At 43.5% G+C, this 23,122-nt stretch overlaps 1 protein-coding gene and 1 pseudogene across 25 annotated transcripts in view; both read right to left on the bottom strand.

Annotated features, from left to right (window-relative positions):
- The window catches only part of CLASP1 (cytoplasmic linker associated protein 1), a gene marked incomplete at both ends in the record, with an annotated part of 233,863 nt that extends 211,968 nt beyond the window's left edge, over positions 1-21,895 (bottom strand). For all 24 annotated transcript variants that reach the window (XM_080689046.1, XM_080689042.1, XM_080689029.1 and 21 more), the window contains one exon: positions 21,701-21,895. In XM_080689046.1, the coding sequence (XP_080545172.1) occupies positions 21,701-21,895 (195 nt within the window). The remainder of the gene's footprint in view (positions 1-21,700) is intronic.
- On the bottom strand, positions 2,314-2,947 carry LOC308259211 (RNA-binding protein 7-like; annotated as a pseudogene). The gene has a single exon. The product of its transcript is annotated as an RNA-binding protein 7-like (transcript).
- Positions 21,896-23,122: the final 1,227 nt, after the last annotated feature.

The following is a 23,122-nucleotide window of genomic DNA, read 5'->3' as shown; positions in this document are numbered from 1 at the left end:
ATAAAGGATGCAATTAATGAAGTAAAGGCCTCAATTCAAAGCACAAACAACCGATTAGACCACATGGAGAATAGAATCTCGCTCCTAGAAGATGATCATTCCAAAAATGAACGCATAGTTTCTAATCTAGAAAAAAATATCCGACAGCAGGAATCTGACATTGAAGAAATATGGGCCCATTTTAAGAGAGCTAACCTAAGAATAATTGGAATAGAGGAGGGAAAAGAAGGTGAAACCAAAGGGATCAACAATCTCTTCAAGGAAGTAATAGCAGAAAATTTTCCAAACATAGAGCAAGAGGTCGATACACAGGTCCAGGAAACTTATAGAACTCCCTTTAGACAAGATCAGAGAAGAGGATCCCCACGCCACATAATTGTCAAAATGACCAATGTGGAAGCCAAACAGAGAATCTTAAAGGCAACAAAAACAAAGGGCCAAGTGACATTCAGAGGCAAACTAATTAGAATCACTCCAGACTTCCCAAACAAAGTCATGAGAGCCAGAAGGGCTTGGAGTAACATATTGCCAACTCTGAAAGAAAACAACTTCCAGCCAAAAATTTCCTACCCAGCAAAACTTTCTATCAAATTAGATGGGGAAATGAGAAGCTTCCATGACAAACAGAAACTGAAGGAATTTATGTCTTCAAAACCAGCGCTAGAGAAAATACTCAGAGATTAACTACAAAGAAGAAATAGGTAACACACACCAGAACCAGAGAAACAAGATTTTCCATCCAACAGTCAACTAAGATTGGTTATCTGTGGAGATTCATTATTTATGTTAGCCTTTTACCTATCACTAAACTGTATTGTTTGCTTTTATTGTTGCTAATTTTTAGGATTTCTAGTTGGAATATTAATATACCTTCAGATATAGCATTTGGAAATATTTTATCCCATTCTATCAGTAACTTTTAACTCTGTTTACATTGTCTTTGGATATACAATATTTTTTTTATTTTTTAGGGAGTTTATTTACCCTTTTGTTGCCTGTGCCATTGAAATCATATCCAAGAAATCACTGCCAATTTCAATGTTGTGAGGTTTTATGACCCAGATTTTCTTCTAAAAGTTTATAGTCTTAAGATATATATTTAGGTCTTTCATCTATTTTGAGTTAATATTTGTATATGTGTTAGGTAAGGGTCCAATTTTATTCTTTTTCATGTAATTATTATTTTTCAACGATATTTAGTTAAAAGATTAGTACTTCCTCCACCAAATGTTCATGGAAACCTTGTCAAAAATAACTTGACAATATATGGAAGAATTTATTTCTAGGCTTTTATTTAACTCCAATGGTTTATATATCTGCCTTTAGAACAGTACTACACTGTTTCAATTATTATATCATTATATGGTTTGAAATCAGAAAATATACATCTTCTAGCTTTGTTCTTCAAGATTGTTTTGGGTCTCTAGAGTCCATATTTCATATCAGGAGAGATTTTTTCTGAAAAATAAATAAATAAATGTATGATAGTTTCACCTAAAAAAAAAAAAAAAAAGAAAAAAATATTCTCTGGTAAGAAAGCAAAAAGAACTATTGAAATGTTATCTTTAAGTCATCAAAAGCTTGGTATCAGACAAATGAAACTGTTATGTGAGATTATCATCGTTAATATTGGATAAATTGCTATAAAACTAGATGTCAACCACTAAGCCATGCATGGGAAGAAGGGATGGGGAGGGAATGGGGTGGGGATTGGGTAGGGGCTAACTGGGTGATGTGTGCATGTATGTCTACAAAAGTATTTTCTTTATACCATTATGATGTATAAATACATTGCACCAATAAAAAATAAATAAATAAATAGAATGTTAATACAACATATCAATGAAAAGTTATATTTTCTAATTTATTAACAAAATACAGATAGCCCTATCAGGTTATCAACTTGGTTGTTTTTTTGTTTATCATACACACCAAAATTTCATTCACTATACAAATTTCTTGCAATACAAAGGGTAACAGAAAATTAAAATATCTGCTTTATATTATAACCACTTTGTACAATTCACACTTCTTAAGCTGCCTAAAATGACTAGAAATTGTGGCATTTTCTTTTGCATAAAACCTTTCCCTCCTCATAAGACCATGAGGCAAAAGGTTATTAATGTAAAAACTGAAACCACAATTCTTCTCTCTTCTGTACTAAACTGTAGCTACAGATTTTAAAAAATATATAAAGAAATGTGGCAACTTGTAAAGCTGCTCTGTATAGTTTTTCAAAATATTTCCAGATCAACTTAGTCAAAAAGGCCTAAAATGACTCCATAAAACAATGTCCTTTAACAACTGTTAGTGTCAAGATAAGCGCCATTTTCCATCTCTACTGCTGTCTCTTCTGTTATCATAGTCATGGCTCCAACCATCATAATTACTATCTTCATAGAAGAAATCATCTCTGCTTCCTCTGTAATGATGGTCGGACCCATGATCACTGTAACGGTGTTCACGGCTATAATGTCTATCTGATAGGTGAGGATGAAAATTCTGTCTGGCTTTATGCTGTGACGAAGGTGTATCTTGGTGCCTCTGGGAGCTTGAAGACTGGTTAAAGTATGATTCTGTGACTGGGCTGATGGTGAAAATCCTGACTGATCCACATGTGGAGAACCAAATTTCCCACCATATGACATCTGTCTCAAAACATTGTTCATCACTGCTTGTCTCTGGTAATTTTCTGGAGAAGAACATGATCTTTGAATTGTCTGTGCTGATGGAGTCATGCTGTCCACAGTCCTTCCATACCTGCGGCTAGGAGATGTGGGGTTGGACTTAAGATTTCCAACATGATGCTGAGGGTATGGCAAACTGACATCCTGTGAAGAATGACTACTTCCTGGTGGAAACGCTCGAAAAGGAATTCCTTGGTAACTTTGGTCTCAAGGCTGCCCACGAATAGAGTGTGGTCAGCCCCTTTGGCAGCCGCCCCCATCGCAACACCGCCCCCTCCCCACAACCAGGCCTCAGGGTCATGGCCCAGGCACCCACTGTGCAGTCTCCTATCATATGGCTTTTTTACAGGGCTGTTAATCTTGGCTGTCAAGACAGGACTGTCAAGACTTAGGGATGCCTAGAAAACTGGTGAGGCGCACTTGTGGGTGTATCTGCAAGGGTGTGTCCAGAGATGATTGGTGTACAGGTCTGTGAACTGAATGCGGAAGACCTGCCCTGCATGTGGGCAGCACTGTCCACAAGGCTCGAGACCCAGATGGATCAGAGTGTGAGGAGGATGGCACCAGGAAGTGCACACCTCGCCCTTCTCAAGTGGGTACACCATTGCTCAAGGCCATCAGACTCCAGATTCATTGGCCTTTGAACACACTGATGTACCTGCAACTCTTTAGGTGCTTGGAGGACTTCAGCCTCAGACGAGGGCCACATCACTGGTCACCTTGTCCTGAGCTCCAGCTTCTTGGACTGCACACCGTTTCCCTGGCTCTCCAGCCTACAGACAGCAGTTAGGGACTATCTGGCCTCTAGCTGTGTAATCCAACCTAATAAGTCTCCTTAAAATTATATATGTTTGTTGATTCTGTTTCTCTGGAGAACTGTGATACATTTATCCTGTCAAATGCCTGTAAAAATTCAGCATTCTTCCAGAACTAGACACTGTGGTAATTCACTTTTTCTTTTGTACTAGAGGTTGAATCAGATGCATTCTACCCCTAAGCTACACCTCTAGTCCTATATTTATTTATTTATGAAACTGGGTCTCACTAAATTGCTGTGGCTGTCCTCCAATTTGCAATCCTCCTGTCTCAGGCTCTTAAGTACTGGGATGACAGGGATGTGCCACCATACCTAGCTGTAATTTTATTATTCAGAGGAATGAAAAGGAATGGTAGGCCATGCTTCCCCACAAGTAGGATTTCTTTACATACAGAATCCCTCATCCTTAGCCAGGTATGGTGACACATATCTGTAATCCCAGTATTTGGGAGGTTGAAATAGGAGGATCTCAGGTTCAAGGACAGCCTCAGCAAGTAGTCAGACTCTCATCAACCTAGTGAGACCCTACTTCAAAATAAAAATAAGACAGGGCTAGAGATGTAGATTGGAGATAGAACACCCCTAGGTTCTACACACACACACACACACACACACACACACACACACACAGAATCCCTCATCCTCTTCAAGCTCCTTTCTTTAAAAATTGAAATATCAGCTGGGTGTGGTGGCACACACTTGTAATCCCTGCACCTGGGAGGCTGAGACAGGAGAATCAAACAGGTTTAAAGCCAGCCTCAGCTACCTAGTGAGGCTTTCAACAACTTAGTGCGACCCTATTTCCAAATAAAATATAAAATAGGTCTGGGAGTGTAGCCCAAAAGTAGAATGCCCCTGGGTTCCACTCCCAGTACCACCAAAAAAATAAATAAATAAATAAATAAATAAATAAATAAATAAATAAAAATTGAACTATCAAGACAGGCGCAGTGGTACACACTTGTAATCCCAGTACTTGGTAGCCTGAGACAGAAGAATTGCACAAGTTCAAAGCCAGCCTCAGCTACTTACTGAGGCTCTCAGCAGCTTAGTGAGACCCTGTTTCCAAATATAATATAAAATAGGTCTGGGCTGGGCGTGGTGGCGCACGCTTCTAATCCCAGCGCTTTGGAGGCTGAGAGAGGAGGATCACACAGGTTCGAAGCTAGCCTCAGCTACTTAGTGAGGCTCTCAGCAACTTAGTAAGACCCTGTTTCTAAATAAAATATAAAACAGGTCTGGGAGTATAGCCCGGAGGTAGAAAAGCCCCTGGGTTCCACCCCAGTACAAATAAATAAATAAGTCTGGAAATGTAACCCAGAGGTAGAAAGCTCCTGGGTTCTATCCTCAGTAACACACACAAAAAAGTTGAAATATCCTTCACAAATCATAAAAAATCATTAATGATTAAAAAATTATCTTTTTATTTTTATTTTATTTATTTATTTGTGTGTGTGTGGTACTGGGGTTCCTGGAAACCTTTCTCCGGGTTACACTCCCAGACCTATTTTATATTTTTATTTGAAAACAGGGTCTCTTAAGCCAGCAAGGCTGGCTTCAAACCAGTGCGATCCTCCTGTCTCTGCCTCCCAAGCGCGGGAATTACAAGCCTGTGCCACCACGCCCGGAAAAATTTATCTTTTTAAAATTTACAATTTCACTCTTTACATGAGATGTCTATGCAGCCCACTCCCACCATCCCTGGCAGCCACTAATGCAACTGTAATTCTTACTATGGCTATTTAATTATAAGAGGAGGTGAATATGTAATAGAGTCACTCATGAGTCAAAGGATCTCCATTTTCTGAACATGCTTGAAGAACATACTTCAAAATCCATGTGTATTATTCCTTATGCATTGAGGAAGATAAACAGGCATTTTTCTCTTAGAGTAATCCTTCTACTCTACAGCAAAAATCAAACAGCCAGCTTTGTCTCTGCTGCTGTAGTGCTAATCAACTCTGAACATTTGGCCATGGTATATTTTACAATCATCTATCTCAAAATTCTAAAGCAAAAAGAAGGAAGAAACAGAAAATCTATACCAATTACTACCAAAATATAAGCTAAATGTAAAAAATAAAAAGCAAAATATAAAAGGAGTAAGGAAGTCATGAAAATATGTTAACTTCATACCAGTATTTGCTCATTTAGCTGGCAAAACTTAGCAAAACAGTTCATGTATTAAACACAGTAACAGCCGGGCGTGGTGGCGTACGCTTGTAATCCCTGCGCTTGGGAGGCAGAGACAGGAGGATCGCGCAGGTTCGAAGCCAGCCTCGCGCACTGGCTAAGGAGACCCTGTTTCCAAATAAAAATGTAAAAATAGGTCTGGGAGTGTAGCCCGGAGGTAGAAGGGCTTCCAGGAACCCCAGTACCACCAAAAAAAAAAAAAAACCCACAGTAACAAATTTGACAGATTTTTTTTTTAAGCAACTAGATAAAAATGTGAACTTTTTCCTACATGTTGAGGGAGAATGAAAAACCTGAATATGCTTAGTGGATCTTTGATCCTAACTGCAATATTCCTTGGTATCACCCATATTTTCCTTTTCCCTTTTTTTTTTTTGTAGGTCTAGAGAAGGAACCCAGGGGCCTCTGAGCTACACCCCCAGTCCTATTTTTCTTTCTTTCTTCCTTTCTTTCTTTCTTTCTTTCTTTCTTTCTTTCTTTCTTTCTTTCTTTCTTTCTTTCTTTCTTTCTTTCTTTCTGGTGGTACTAGGGTTCCTGGAAGCCCTTCTACCTCCGGGCTACACTCCCAGACCTATTTTTACATTTTTTTATTTGGAAACAGGGTCTCCTAAGCCAGCACGCGTGGCTGGCTTCGAACCTGCGAGATCCTCCTGTCTCTGCCTCCCAAGCGCGGGGATTACAAGCATGCGCTACCACGCCCGTCCGTATTCTTTATTTTGAAACATGGTCTCACTGAGTTGCAGAGGGCCACACTAAGTAGCTGAGGCTGTCCGCGAACCGCGATCCTCTGGTCTTAGCTCCCGAATGCTAGGATTACAAGCGGGCGCCACCAGGCCCAGCTATCACTTGTACTTTAACATTAATGTGACCGTGAATCCAAGAGAAAGATTAAGGAATCACTGTTAGCTACTGGTGCAGCTACACCCAACAAAGTCACTGCTTTTTGCAACAAATCCAAATTCCATTTATTTCTTCATAACAGATAATTTATTGTCACTATCAAATTCTTGACAAATGTCTCATGAAAGTGGTTAGAGAAGAAAATTTTAAATTCTGTTTACAAAAATAAAAGGCAAATTGAAAAGCTCTTAAAAATACAAGACAGAGCCAGGCGTGGTGGCACATACTTGTAATCCCAGCATTTGTATGGCTGAGACAGGAGGGTCCGGGTTCAAGAACAGCCTCAGCTACTGTTTAAAAATAAAGAATAAAAAATAGGGCTGGGGGTGTAGCTTGGAGGTAGAATGCTCTGGGTTCCATTCCCAGCACCACACACAAAAAAGTAATAATACTATCATCTATGGTTTCATCAAATAGATTAATACCATTAACATATAGATGAATATCATACTTCACTTGTTTTTGCAGCACTGGAGATTGAACCCAGGGCATTCTACCTCTGAACTATACCTCCAGCCCTATTTTTTATTCTTTATTTTGAAATAGAGTCTCACTAGTTGCAGAGTCTCACTATTTAGCTGAAGCTGGCTGTGAACCTGTGATTCTCAGCTTCCCAGGTACTGGGATTACAAGTGTGCACCACCACGTCCAGCTTCCATACTCCACATGTCTTTCCAGGCTTTTAAAAATACTTTTAGCCGGGCGTTGTGGCGCACGCTTTTAATGCGCACGCTTTTAATCCCCACGCTTGGGAGGCTGAGACAGGAGGATTGCGCAGGTTCAAAGCCAGCCTCAGCTACTTAGTGAGGCTCTCAGAACATAGTGAGACCCTGCTTCCAAATAAAGTCTAAAAAATAGGTCTGGGAGTATAGCCCGGAGGTAGAAAGCCCCTGGGTTCCACCCCCAGTACCGTTAAACAAAAAAAAAAAGAAAAAAAAAAACCCTTTTATTGGTGCATGGTAATTACACATCATATTGAGATTAAAAGTGATACATGCACACACGCACAGCACCTTGTGTGCTTCCCTCTGCATCCCACCCCACTCCCTCTTTTTCCTTCCCCATACCTGTTAGTGAGATTGGTCATGATACCTTCCTATATGGACGTAACAGTACTTGACCGGCTTCTTTCCTCAATCCTTTTTCCCCACCTCCGTCCCTCGATTTTCTTCTACTATTCTACTGGTCTCATTTATCTGACATCCCCTGTGCTTCCCATTTCCTCTCCAGCTTCCATAATCAAAGTATGACTTTTTTTTTTTCCCAAGTACTGGGGGTTGAACCTAATGGCATTCTTCCTCTGAACTACACTCCCAGCCCTATTTTTTGTTCTTTATTTTTAAAACAGGGTCTCAGTAAGTTGCAGAGGGCCTCACTACTGGCTGCAAACCTATGATCCTCCTGTCTCAGCCTACCAAGTACTGGGATTACAAGCGTGCGCCACCATGCCCAGCTGATTCTTTTTTTGAGGGAGGCTACTAGAGACTGAACCTGGGCTGGGGGGCATTCTATACCCTCAGCTTGGTTTTATTTTTCATTCTGAAACAAGGTCTAAGTTGTTGAGGCTCGTCTTAAACCTGTGATCCTCTAGTCTCAGCCTTGCAATTTCTGGTGCATGTCATCCTTGTGCTGGGGCCATGCCAATCTTCTCTGTATTGTTACAATTTTAGTATATGGGCTACCCAAAGAGAGCACTATTTAACTTTCTACAACTGGCTGCTCTTAGCATAATAATCTCTAGTTCCATTATTTCCCTGCAACAACATACTTTTGTTCTTTATGGCTGAGTGAGATTCCACTGTATGCAAATACCACCTTTTTCTTTTGTTTTGTTTTTTGTGGTACTGAGGACAGAACCCAGTGACATTCTACTTCAGAGCTACATCCTCAGCCCTATTTTATTCTTTTATTGTAAAACAAGGTCTAAGTTGCAGAGGGCCTCTCTAAGTTGCTGAGGCTGACTGCGAACCTGTGATTCTTCTGTCTCAGCCTCCCAAGCCCAGCTATACTACCTTTGAGCATTCATGTGTTAATAGACACCTAGGTTAGTTCCAGAAGGTGGCTATTATAAACTGTGCTGCCATAAACAGAGTATGTACACATCGCTAAACTGTTCTTTTGAAATACTAAGGAGTGATACAGCCGGCTCATATGGTCGTTCTATTCCCAGTCTTTCTGTGGGTACGAGGAACTGAATCCACGAATCTCTACCGCTGAACTACACTCTCAGCCATATTTATTTTTATTTTGAGAAAGGGCCTCACTATGTTGCTAGGGTGGTTTCCAACTTAAGATCCTCCTGCCCCAGCCTCACAAGTCACTGGGATTACAGGGCTGTGCCACTGCCCCCTGGGATCCAGACCACCTTTTCCACATATTTGCACAGAGCTGAAATTTTTCTATATATAAGCCTTGTACCTGCCTTGTTCGTTTCAGATTATTAGCATTTCCCCATATCACTGAAAACTCTTTATAACCCCTTCTGCTGCAGAACACATCATCATCTGGATAATCGAATGAAATACTTACACACATGTGTCTATCTCATGTTTTCCTAATGCTGTCATTTCAGGTGAAAGCTATTATTTCTTTTCTCAAGTGATTTAACTCATCATTCACATCTTTCTTTCATGGACACACACACACACACACACACACACACACGCACGCACGCATAGAGGCCACACAACTTGGTCCCGAAGGACTTGGTTATTTTCATGCCATTGTAATGCAGAGTCACTGCCAAAAGCCACATTCCTGTCTGAGGAAAAAATATCACCCATATCATTAGGGCTTTGGAACGAACAAACAATGAGCCATAAATTCTTCAAGCCACTTAGAAATTAAAAGCCATGCCCTCCATCAGTCAAAAAGCATTCTGTCTTAACTTAAAGGTACAATCAGATCCATCTCCTGACCTCTAATACCAAAAAAACGTGGAGGGAAGATTCATTTTGTTTACGTGTGTGTCACTTTGGCAATGGCTCTTCTACTGCTGACCTTGAATTTCTAATCCAGATTCTCCCAGGAAGCCCAGACTCCCACTAGTGATTCTGAAACAGGAAGGATCTCAGGTGTTATTAAATACACAGTTCCTGCACTTGCTTCTCTCCCTCCCAAGAGTCCCTTTTGTTCTTCAGGAAGAAACAAGTATGTGTTGTCTTCCTAAACATGTTTCTGAGTAATCGAGATCATTCTTCTGGCTGTTCAAGTACAGTGCTGGTCCGCCTCAACTCCTTGATGTCAAAGGATGCTCTCTGACTCCCAGGCCAGGGCCCAATCTCAGTAACAAGAGGTTGCTGTTACTCTTCCAAGCATCTGCCAGACTCTTCTTATTCCTTCTATTGAAAATTTAAACTCACTACCCATTGTGAATAACCTAGCAGGAAATCCGACTTCTTTGATTATTTTATGCCCTACACAATGTGACTACAGAGCAAAGATGTGGCTGAACGAGGTCCCAATGGCTTTGACTAGCTACAGGCTTCTAGTCCAATGCAGACTGTGCCCTCCAGAAAACATCACTTAATCTGAAAGCATCTGGAAACTGGGTTGAGATCGATGAACAATGTACATATAAGCACCCGACACAGGAGTTAGACACATAGCTATGGTGTTTTGAGAGCTCCTTCCCCACCAGCTCAGTGCCTTTCTTTTTTGGAGAGAGGGGTACTGTGGATTGAACCTACGGGTATTCTACCTCTGAGTTATACCCCAAGCCTCATTTAAAAAATTTTTTTTAGTTTGAAACTGGGTCTCACTAAGTTGTTGAGAGTCTCACTGAATTGTGGGGGCTGGCCTTGAATTTAATCTTTCTGTCTTGGCCTTATAAATACTGGTATTACAGGCATGTACCACCACAAATGGCTCTCCCCAGCCATTTTATTTTTTATTTTTTATTTTTGAAATGGTTTTGCTATTTCAAAAGTAAATTGCTGAAGCTATACTGGAACCTGCGGTCCTCCTGTCTCGGCCTCCCAAGTCCTGGGATTGCAGGTATGCATTCCCGTGAGATGGTTTCTTCACAGTGCACAGCTTCTGTGACCCTTCACTCAGCAAAACCTGCAGAGTAAACGTTCTAATTTACTTTTGGCTTTACTCAGGCAAAACATCTTCCCTTTTTTGGCCGGGCATGGTGGCGCACACTTGTAATCCCCTCGCTTGGGAGGCTAAGACAGGAGGATCACACAGGTTTGAAGCCAGCCTCAGCTACTTCATGAGGCTCTCAGCAACTTAGTTTCCAAATAAAGTATAAAATAGGTCTGGAGTATAGCCCAGAGGTAGAAAGCCTCTGGGTTCCACCTCCAGTACCACCAAAAAATAAAAATAAAAATAAAAATAAATAAATAAATAAATAAATAAATAAAAGAGTGTACATCAAAGCTAGAATGCCCCATCCAAGGTGGTTCTTATTCTTGCTGTTTTTTGGTCACTTTCATCTCACTGTTACGGTCAGAATGTTTGCGTTCCCCTAAAGTTCACATTTGAACTTAACCTCAATGTGATAGCATTAGACAGGGGGCCTTCCGAAAGTGATTAAGTCATGAGGGCAGAACCCTTCTGAATGTGGTTAATGGTTTCATAAGAGGGCTGAAGAGAACTAGCTAGGCCCCTTCTACCATCCCAGCAGGCAAGACACAGTGTTCATCTCCTCCAGAGAATACAGTGATTGGCACCTTACTGAAAGCAGAAATTAGGCCCACACCAGACATTGAACCTGGCAGCAGCACCCTGATCTTGGGCTCAGTCAAGATCGGGACTATTCCAGAGCTGTACGAACTACATTCTTGTTATTATAAATTACTGTTGTGAGCATATGAAATATATGCCAGAAGTATTATGAGAATAAGAAATATATGTCAGAAATGTTGTGAGTATATGAAATATACATCAGAATATGGGTGTAGTGTAGAGTAGGAACAAATGAACTAGCCAGATATGCGAGAAGAATGGGGCAGAAGAGGGCGTAATCAACACTCACAGGGCATAACCAATGGGAAGACGAGATAACGTCACATCCACAGGGTGTAACCAATGGAAGGTGAAGTAATCTCAACTCACGGTATAACTGACCAGGCAAGTGGCCATATGAGTGGCTCTGACCTACCCACCGTTTATGAGGCTGAACATTGGCCAGGGCACTCTCTGGTAGCTGTCAGACTCATTCCTCTAGATGACGGTCAGGCTCAACCCCATCTGATTCCCTGGACTCAAGCACCTGCACCTCAACCACTGGCAACCGCTGTGACTGTGATCCTGAACCTTGGTTACCCGCGGAGACCCGTCTTATTTCAGGTAACCAAATGCTATCTGGCTAGTGGCTTAGTTAGAGAAGGATGGGAGTGTTATGAGCATTGTGTGAATTAATATACTGAGGATTCAGGATTTGTTAAAGACATTAAGTGTGACCTATCATCCTCACCACTATGTCTCTAAGAACTCATAACAATGACCTAGTCTGCAATTTTGTTACAGTAGCAGGATCACTTGATCATTTTTGTTTTGTTTTGTTTTGTTGGTGGTACTGAGGTTCCTGGAAACCCTTCTACCTCTGGGCTACACTCCCAGACCTATTTTATACTTTTATTTGGAAACAGGGTCTCTTAAGCCAGCAAGGGAGGCTGGTTTCGAACCTGCATAATCCTCTTGTCTCTGCCTCCCAAGCACCGGGATTACAAGTGTACGCCACCACACCCGGCCACTTTTGTTTTTAATAAGTTTTCCAACACTGAAAATTTTGCAGGATTCCAAGTTTCACTTAGATAATTACTAAAACTATAGCATGTACAGTGAGTAACTTAAAGCCTTTCTCCAGCCTGAGTTGAGAGCAACTACCTCAAGCTTAGACAGATATGACTTATGTTTTTCTTTGGAGAGGTAAGGGAGAATGAATGGCCCACCCCATGCATTCTATGCAAATGCCACACACACAGATGGTGCCATATCTGTTTCCATGAGTTTCCTTTGACAAAAGGGGGGCGGGGGGGTAGGGTGTGTATCCCACGCCCACGTAAGTGCAAGTGCTTGCACATTTAAAAGCACTGAGACATGGCCCAGCAACGTACATGGGCTATGCTGCACAGACAGAGCCTGCGCCCCCTCAGCCCCATCCCAACAAAAGAGCCTCTGCAAAGCCACTTCATCCTCTGCAGCCTCACCCCGCATGCTCTCCTAAACATCCACTGCTTGGATGTTTAAGAACATTTATTTTTATTTTCCCAAAAATTTGACCTTCACTTTTAACTTATTATTAACTCTTATTAGTTATGCAAGCTAATGGGTAGTTTAAGGATAATTTAAATCCATGAAAAGTAACCAAAGACAAGCAGTGACAGTGTGGGACCAACAACAAAGAAATGAAGAACAACTATCACACTGGACACTAAAGATCACAGAGCTAATGAGTACGCAGCAGGACTATGCAAGAACCCTTCCTATAGAAGCACTCTTCTACCCTCACTACTGCCTATAAGGACTATGGTGTCCCCATTTTACAGATGAAAAATCAAGGCATAATGACACAAATTGGCTTAGTACCACACAGCAAGCAATGGAAGGAGACACAGAAGTGTGAGCTCTAGCCTAACAAGAAGTGCTGCTCCAAATCCAAGTTCTTGACTCTTCCATTATAACTGCTTTAGAGCTGGAGCTGCCTTCAAAGAAAAGAGGAGAAAGAGGAGTGCCAGCTGGGAACAGTACAATGTGCTTTCCAAATATCTGCAGCTTAGGAGCATTTCCCAGCAGGTTCCAAAACATAATACCTGGAATGGTCACAGGAAAGTCATGATTTCAGAGGCTATGAAGGTAAAGAAAGAAATTGCCAAAGTAAGATTTAGAACACAGCTGCACAAAGTATATTAGCTTTCCTTTGTTGGTGTCCCCATTTCCAGGGCTTGCCTCCCCTTCCCTAAGATGCAACCAGTTTTGGAGTTGAAGGAGGAAAAAAATCAATTCATCAGTTTTCCAAACAAAAGGGATCAGATCTCGGTCTATAAAAATAAATCTTTCTACAAAGACACTCAAGGTTACTCTTAAGAATAGATTTCAGCCCTGCATGGTGGCACACACCTGTAATCTCAGTACCTGTGAGGCTGAGACAGTAGGACTGCAGGTTCAAGGCCAGCCTCAGCAATTTAGCACCAAGCTGATTCAAATAAAAAAATCGAGCCAGGTGTGGTGGCACACACTGGTAATCTCAGTACCTGGGAGGCTGAGACAGGAGGACTGCATGTTCGAGAATAGTCTCAGAAAGTAGTAAAACTCTTATCAACCTAGTGAGACCCTGTTTCCAAATAAAAGTTAAAAACTAGGCTGAGGGTGTAGCTTGGAGGTAGAATGCCCCTGGTTTCAATCCTAATACTACCAGAAGCAGCAGCAGCAGCAGGAGAAGAAAGGAAGGAAAAAGAAGGAAGAAGAGCTGTGAATTTCCAGTGCCCACCCCCACCTGTGTTTCCAGGCCCTGGAGTCAAAATCCTGCTCGTTCATTTTCTCTGAAGAGCTGCATGCTGAAGCCCCCAGCCCCACATAATGCTGACAGCGAAGACCTTGGCTTTCTCCCACCTGCTCTGAACACACTTGACTCTGCACGTCCACTGATCCTGTCCAAAATACATTATCTCAGGGGAGGAAAGACCTGGCCCCCAGGGAAATAAATAAAATGGACCCGGACCTGGAAGGAAAGAGGAACACAAAGAATCCTGTTCCCAGAACAGGGTGGCGAGGCCACGTCCAATTGCTCAACGGTCCACATACATTTTCTTACAACTGGTCCCGAGGTGTTTGCTTCTGCTTGGTGCTGATCACCGTGGTTTTCGACTCACAACAGAGGCATCTGTCTTGCTAAGTCACAAGGAAACTCACCTCTTGTCCCACAGGACAGCACCACAAGGAAGCCTGAGGGAGTGGACAGCCTTCGACAGGGTCTGTCCCCTGGTGGCAGCACCAGTGGACTGCCAAGAAAGGGAAGGGGAGGGAAGGGACTTAACCTGAATCCAATCATCTCCTCTGGCTCTCGTCCTCAAAAGGACACAAGGCAGAGAAATAAACCCTCAATGAAAGCCAAGGTTGGGAGCGGCAAGGGAAGCTGAGTAATATCACTTTTACCTGCCCACAAGTTTCCTTTCTGCTCATTAAAGCACTCAATCCAAGGGTAATACTGGATCTGTAAGGAAGCTTGGGAGAGTAACCCTCCCACAGCCTGCGGATACCACTGCCCAGAAAGGGAGGCACAGGGAAGAAAGGGAGGCTGCCCAGAACCTCTGCAGTGTATTCCTTTTATTTACTTAGTTATGGGGGGTGGTTACTGGGAATTGAATCCAGGGGCATTTTACCTCTGAGCTACGCTACCAGCCCTTTGTTTTTGGTTTTATTTTGAAACAGGGTCTTGCCCAGTTGCTGAGGCTGGCCTCAAGCCTGCAAACCTGTCTTAGCCTCCCAGGTCCCGGGATTACAGGTGTGTGCCACCATACCTTTGGATTCCTCTGGCCCTACTGAATCCACCTTTCTGTCAATGTCTCTCCTACTAAGTACACTCTAATATTTTTTTCATCGACAACATTTCCATGGACGATACACTGAGTGACTTCCTACCCCGTGCCATGTGATTATACACTGCCTTTCCACACGCCCTCCAGTCAGACCGTGGGGACCTTTGAGGAAGACATAGGACTCTAAGTTAAAAGAGAACCCAGAAAATTCAAGGCAGTGTGGCCTGGGCCTTGAGACACGGGAACACAGGAGTGAAGTCCACATATAGTAGATTCAGTGCCCCTAGCAATCTGGGCACTGGCCATTCTGTGTCAGGGAAGGGACAGTGCCCATCTTTTCTCCACTGTACACCAGCTCCTGGTACAACATCTGGAACGTGGTAAGTGTTTAGTGTTAAGTGTCCCATAAAAACCCTCATTTAAGTCCTAGAAATCTTCATTATCATTACTGTCACCTCAAACAAGTTACCTAACTTCTTTCAGCATCAGTCTTTTCATCTACAAAACAGAAATAATGCCTACCTCACACAGTACATAGTAGATTGTCCTAGCCATAGGCTATCATTATTATTCCACAGTAGTAAAGGCACGTCTGTAATCACTTGTCAAAAACTCTACAGGGACTGGGCATGGTGGTGCACAACTGTAATATCCGTACTCGGGAGGCTGAGACAGGAAGGCCACTGGTTCAAAGCTTGCCTCAGAAACTTAGCAAAACCCTCAGCAACTTGGTGAGACCCCTTTTCAAAAGGAAAAATAAAATAGGGCTGGCAATGTAGCTTGGAGGCAGAATCTTCATGAGTTCAATCACCAGTACCACAAACAAAAACAAAACCAAAACAAAAAACTCTAGAGGAGCTGGGCATGGTGGCACACATCTATAATCCCAGTACTTGGGAGGCTGAGACAAGAGGTTTACAGTTCCAGGGTAGTCTCAGCAACTTAGTAAGACTTGGTTTCAAAATAAAAAAATAAAAATGGCTAGGGATGTAGCTTGGAAGTAGAATGCTCCTGGGGTTGAACCTCAGCACCAAAAAAAAAAAAAAAAAAAAAAAAGGTACAAGTGCTCGTGCTGGTAAGGGTAATAGTACAGCTGGGCATGGCTGAGCTGCGGGGAGAATGAAGCTGGCAGAAGGGCCTGAGGAAGCTGCAGGGCCTCTTGCCTTGTTCCAGGTACCACAGCCTCGGCAGCCACTGTAGGACAGATCGCTCTTAGTCTTTAATCCACTCTAACCCACAGGAAAAGGGAAGAGGAAAACAGGGTGACTAGAGGAACACATGGCATCTATCTTGCCATCTTCCCCTGTCTTCAAGTTTTAAATCAAGGAAAACAGGAGACCAGATCTCCTAGGGCAGCCTTATTCCATTTAGGGAAGAGAAGGTATCTTCATTTTCAATGTCCAAGTAAAACAAAGAAGACATCTTATAAATGAGAAGAGAATCTTGTCTCCTTCCAGGTCTTCATGCTCGCTATGTGACAGCCTCCCCGCATGGTGGCCTGTGGCGTGGCCCTGGTGGTGTTCTGGATGGGCACATATTTAAGTAACCAATCCCTCAACCCTCGAGATGACATCTACCGGCCAAGAAGGCCAGCTCACTATAGATAATCCAGGTTAGCAGATTTCAAATTGATTCCTGTAGAGTGTGAGGGTCTCACTAAGTTACGGAGTGCCTCACTAAGTAGCCAAGGCTGTTCGTGAACTGTGATCCTTTGGTCTCAGCCTCCCAAATGCTGGGACCACCACGCCCGGCTCCTCTTTTTTATTTTATTTATTTATTTATTTTTGGTGGCACTGGGGTTCCTGTAAACCCCTCTACCTCCAGGCTACACTCCCAGACCTATTTTATATTTTTAAGGGTCTCTTAAGTCAGCAAGGCTGGCTTTGAACCTGTGCGATCCTCCTGTCCCCGCCTCCTACCTGTTTCCTCCACCTCCGACCCTGTTTCAAAATAAAGAATAAGCAGGAATGGTGGCGCACACATGTAATCTCAGCACTTGGGAGGCTGAGACAGGAGGATCGCACAGGTTCATAGCCATCCTCAGCTACTTAGTGAGGCTCTCAACAACTTAGTGAGACCTTATTTCCAAATAAAGTATAAAATAGGTCTGGGAGTATATATAGCCTGGAGGTAGAAAAGCCCCCTGGGTTCCACCCCCAGTACCACACACACACACACACACACACACCAACAACCTGTGAAAATAAAGAATAAAAAATAGGGCAGGGGGTGTAGCTCAGAGGTCAAATGTCCCTGGGTTACATCCCCAGACCCCCCCAAAAAAACAAATAAACAAGTAAAGCTAAAATGCACTTAAGACTGAATGAAAAATCTCAAGGTGAAATTAAGAAAAAGGTGAAAGAGAAGCCTAACAGGTAAGCTTCTAGATTTCAAGAGAGAAACCAGCAGCACTTGCTGAGTCCATGATGCACACGGCCAGTGTTTGTTGAGCACACACCATGTTCCAGGTCTGGGCTCCAGGTGGGAACAAGGCAGGCTATCACAAAGAACACAGACACGGGGCAGCTCAGCACGTGTGAGAGCGGAGCCACAGACCTGGCCCCCGGTGTAAGCTGCCTGTACCAAGCAATTAGCTCATCTAACCTCTGCACTGCACAAACAGGTTCACTGAACTAACCGCAGTTACAAGCCAGCTGATAACAAACCCTGTCTTCCTGGTTTGACTTGTCACCAAACTTCTTTACCTAAGAGTTACTTCTCAACGGGCGAAGTCTTAATCTTTTGCTCCTTTACACATGTTATTCTGGAAAAAGTACCCAATCTCCAAATTCCTCCAGGCAGTGTTACTCCTTTACTCTTCTAGCTTCCCACAGAACTCTGTTTCTGTTACACACACTGTACTTGTAAGACACCACAACCACCTGTGTGTTTCTCTATTCCCCACTGGCTACGAACTCCCTGAAGACAAGAACCACGTGTTGCTAACAACTATTAATGAATGGCCAGGCATTCAAAACATGACAGGCATGTGACAGCTTTATACCCACTCTCTTTAGTGCTCCTAAGAGCTCACTTATCCAATGGTACAGATGTGGAGACTGAGGCTTGGAGAGGATACAGAGGCCCCCAGAGTGAACCACACTCTACAGATCACTACTTAACATCCATATTACCCCAGCCCTTGCCCAAGATCCTCCTTCCTGTCAGGAGTCTGAGTCTGTTCAAGTGTCCTCCCTCCTTCCCATGGCCACATGCGCCACTCAGAGAGGCTGGAATCCTTCCTGAGACCAACAGGGTAGGCAGTAGGTAGACAGCAAGCAAGGGTGCCCGTTCCACTTCCAAAGGTGCTGGAGTGGGTAGGCAGAGCCACCTGATAATGTGAGGTACACAAGGTCTGTTGGTAGCTTCAGAGCAAGGCCTCCTCCCACGTAAGAGACACAAGACAGTTTCCTTTCCTAGACATTGCCTTACCTACTTGAGGGCTTATCTGAGATACTCAATTTCCTTATACTAACTGTAAGTCAACTGAAGCTATCTTCAGCTACTGTCAACCAAAAGCATCTTAATTTGGATATAGAAAAAGCATGGAGCCATGGCTTGAACACAAACAAGACGACTTCACAGCCCTCAATGAACATTCTGAGCCCTCCCAACACTGTGCCATCTGGCAACAGTGACTGACCTTAAGAAGCACTTGGTGACTTTGGCCAAATGAACAAACAGACAAGCAAAACAGGATTTTAGTTTCACTATTCAAAGACAGGCAGGGTCAATTTTATATTCAGCCGTAAACACAAGAGGGCTCTACGTAAGATCTGGAACAAGTACCAAGGCTCCCTGCTCCAAGGTAAGAGTGAGGGTTAGTGTATTTGGAAAACAGAGGATATACCAGAGCCAATGAAGGAATACTGGTCTCTAAGTCCAAACCAATATCAGAAGACTGGGTCAATGAATAAAGGCACCAAAGACTCAGTTTCTGTATCCCCTTTTACAAATCCTACAGCACCGACCACACTCATGCAAATTCTCCCACTCTTCTTCCATATCAACCTTGTTCCAAAGAGGCAACCCTCAAACTAAAAGATAATTGATCAGGGCAGGTGGAGGAAGGGACTGAGAGAAAACCTCTTAAGCACTTCATTAGTAAAAGCTGAGTCACTGAACTGAGAAAGTGGTCAACCTTCACAACTCATCTGGGCCAGGGGATGACACCCTCACTGCACTCCCAATGCACATGTATAGCCTTAACCATTAACTCTGAAGGATGTCCTCTGTGCCACTACACATGAGTCAAAGAAGAGTCCTTAGCTGTCTGTTGGCACACAGCTGTAATTCCAGTACTTGGGAGGCTGAGACAGGAGGACCATGGGTTCAAAGTGAGCCTCAGCAACTTAGTAAGGCCCTCTTTCAAACTAAAACACAGAATAGGGGTAGGGGTATAGTTCAGAGGTAGTACAAACCTGGGTTCAATCCCCAGTACCCCCCCCCCAAAAAAAAGTCCTTGACAACCACACAATTTCTGAACGTGAGGAGAAGACTCACAATAGTGACTGAAAGGAGGACTCATAATAGTAACCTAAGGAGAGGATTTCGCAACAGCAACCTGAGGGGAGGACTCACAATAGTGACCTAAGGGAAGGACCTCACAACACTGATCTGAAGGGAGGGCCTCACAACAGTGACCAAAAGGGAGGACTCACAACAGTGACCTGAAGGGAGGACTCATAATAGTAACCTGAGGAGAGGACTTCACAACAGCAACCTGAGGGGGGAACTCACAACAGTGACCTAAGGGAAGGACCTCACAACAGTGACCTGAGGGGAGAACTTTACAACAGTGAACTAAGGAGAGGACTTCTCAACAATGAGTGAGGGGAGGACTTTATAACAATGACCTGAGAAGACGACTTCTCATCAGTGACCTGAAGGCAGGACTCACAACAGTGACCTGAAGGGAGGACCTCATAATAAGGACCTGAAAGCAGACTTTACAACAGTGAACTAAGGGGGGACTTCACAATGTCTGAGGGGAGGACTCAAACCAGTGATTTGAGGGGAAGACTTTCCAACAATGACCTGAGGGGAGGACTCACAATAGTGACCTTAAGGGAAGACTCACAACAGTGGCCTAAGAGGAGAACTTTCCAACAATGACCTAAAGGGAGGTCTCACACAGTGACCTAAACGAAGGACCTCAAAACAGTGACATGAGGGGAGGACTCATAACAGTGATCTGAAGGGAAGACTTCACAATAGTGACCCAAGGGAAGATCTCACAACAGCGATCTGAGGGGAGGACTCACAATAGCGACCTGAGGGGAGGACTCAAAACAGTGACTTGAGGGAAGAAATCACAATAAGTGACCTAAAGGTAAGATATACAACAGTGACCCAAGGGGAGGACTTCACAACAGTGACCTGAGGGGAGGGGAAGACTCACAACAGTGACCTGAGGGGAGGAATTCACAAGAGCAAACTAAGGGGAGGACTCACAATAATGATCTGAGGAGAGGAATTCACAACAGTGACCTGAGGGGAGGACTTACAACAGTGACCTGAGGGGAGGATTTACAACTGTGAACTAAGGGGAAGACTCACAACAATGATCTGAGGAGAGGACTTGACAACAGTGACCTGAGGGGAGTACTTCACCACAGTGACCTGAGGGAAGGACTTGACAACAGTGACCTGAGGGGAGGACTTCACAATAGTAACCTGAGAGGAGGACCTGACAACAGTGACCTGAGGGGAGGACTTACAACAGTGACCTGAGGGGAGGACTTCACAACAGTGACCTGAGAGTAGGACTCACAACAGTGATCTGAGGGGAAGACCTCAAAACAGTGACCTGAGGGGAGGACTTCACAATAGTGAATTGAGGGGAGGACTTCACAATAGTAAACTGAGGGGAGGACTTCATAATGGTGACCTGAGGGGAGGACTTTAAAACAGTGAATTGAGGGGAGGACTCACAACAATAATCTGAGGGGAGGACTCACAACAACATCCATGTACCGTTGGATGCTCCACATACTGTTGTCAATTTGATCCCTAAGAGAAGAGTCCCGCAGATACTTGCTACTTGTGAAGGGCCATTCACCAGGATCTCCTAACCCACCTGCTACAAGACACATGGACACTTTAACTCAAGGCTGTAAACACAAAAGTTCTCCTGATCTCTTCACTTGGCCTTTTCTGAAAAGGCTTAAGAACAAGGATTTTTTTTTAAATTTCAAGAAGAATAAAAAAAATCAAAGGACTTGCTCTAGAATCAGTATACAAAGGCCAGAACCTGGTGTGTATGTCTTATTGGAAGCAAAAGACTCATGCTGATGGCTCCCACAAGATTTTTTTAGGGACCAATTTTGGTCTACCAAGGCAGCACAGCCACTTTAAAGAGTGCCTTCCAAATCACAGTTTATGATCCGGGCATGGTGGCACATGCTTATAATCCCAGCACTTGGGAGGCTGAGCCAGTAGGATTGCACAGGTTCGAAGCCAGCCTCAGCTACTTAGTGAGGCTCTCAGCAACTTAGTGAGACCCTGTTTCCAAATAAAATACAAAATAGACCTGAGAGTGTAGCCCAGGGGTAGAAATCCCCTAGATTCCATCCCCACTACCACAAAAAAAAAAAAAAAAAAAAATCACAGCTTACCTTGTAATTGCTAGAGTTCACCCAAGAGGTAGCGAGCCCATCCACAAGCTTATCCAACACAGTCTGGTCATGCTCAAGGTCAGCAGACTTCTGTTTGTCTGAGAAGTAATCTATAAGTTCCTGGCCAACCTGCAGTCGTTTCCCCACATCCTTCTGCAACACCTGGGCCAGGCAGGACTCCGTGCGAAGCTCCATGGTGGAGTTCCAGTCCAGATCCAGTGGCAGCTAGAGGGCAGTCGGGCTGCCTCTCTCCCGGCAGCTGCACCCGGGAGGCTGCCTCTTTGTTGGCTGAAGGTTCTTACTAAGAGCCTGTGTTTCAAAGCTGCAATCCCGGGAATGGCAGCAATGCACCATGTGTGTGTGAAGAGCAGCTGGTAGATATTAAAAGTCCAATTTAAATAACTGGTAGGAGATAGAAGAGAGAGTGGCAGGGCAATGTTCTACTCCTGGGTCTGAAATACTTCATAATTCAGCAGTCCATTCTGAAAAAAATAAAGAAAGACACATCAGCACAGATAACACAACACTCAATGTTGCGAAACATGAAATCAAGACAAAGCAACCCATGCTGCAGAGCCATTCACAATCATAAGAGTGCGGAGCAGGAGCGCTTGGCAGCCACACTGGAATAACATAATTATTATTTTTATCAGAAGAACACTGAAGCCCAAGGAAGAAAGCCAATGAGCCAGGCAGTTGGTAGACTGATATTTTTCACTATTTCCCAGCTTGTAAAGGCACCAGTCAGAAAAACAATTTCCTGCTTTAGCTCACATGTATATTTGTAGCTTAATTTTGCTTCCCACCAAAACCCTAATGTTCCTCTATGTCTGAATCACTGGGTCATTACTGCAGCTTCTTTTGTTTTGGGGTTTTTTTATTTTTGCGTTGTTTTGGTAATGGAGGTTGAGCCCAGAGGCACTTTCCTGCCAAGCTACACCCCCCATCACCCTATTCTATTTTATTAAGGTATTTTAGGGGGAAAACAAGGTCTTGCTAAGTTGTTGAGGAACCTCACCAAGTTGCTGAGTCTGGCTTCCAACCTGCAATCCTGCTGCCTCAGCCTTCCAAGTCCTGGGATGCCACCATACCTGGTTATTTACTGCAGTTTTTATCGCATTACTCTTCTTCCAAACAACTAGGTACCAGAAATGTGGCAGGCTCCACAGACACATCATTAACCAAAGTGGCCAGCTTGGTCAAATTGACAAAGGCAGTACTCACATCACACGCACTCAATGGCTCTACAATGGGGTGAGTAGGAGGAAGCCCCTGCCACTTCATCTCCAACAAAGAAAAAGAGAGAAACAAAAGAAAAAGGGCAGCCTGGTGTGGTGATACACGCCTGTGACCCCAGTACTTTGGGGCTGAGACAGGAGGATCACAGGTTTGGAGCCAGCCTCAGCAACTTAGCAAGGCCTT

This window comes from Muscardinus avellanarius, assembly GCF_963383645.1.
Source record: "Muscardinus avellanarius genome assembly, chromosome: 2".
Classification (NCBI taxonomy): domain Eukaryota; kingdom Metazoa; phylum Chordata; class Mammalia; order Rodentia; family Gliridae; genus Muscardinus; species Muscardinus avellanarius.
Note: the sequence above shows the minus strand (reverse complement) of the source record. Positions and strands in the feature narration are given on the sequence as shown.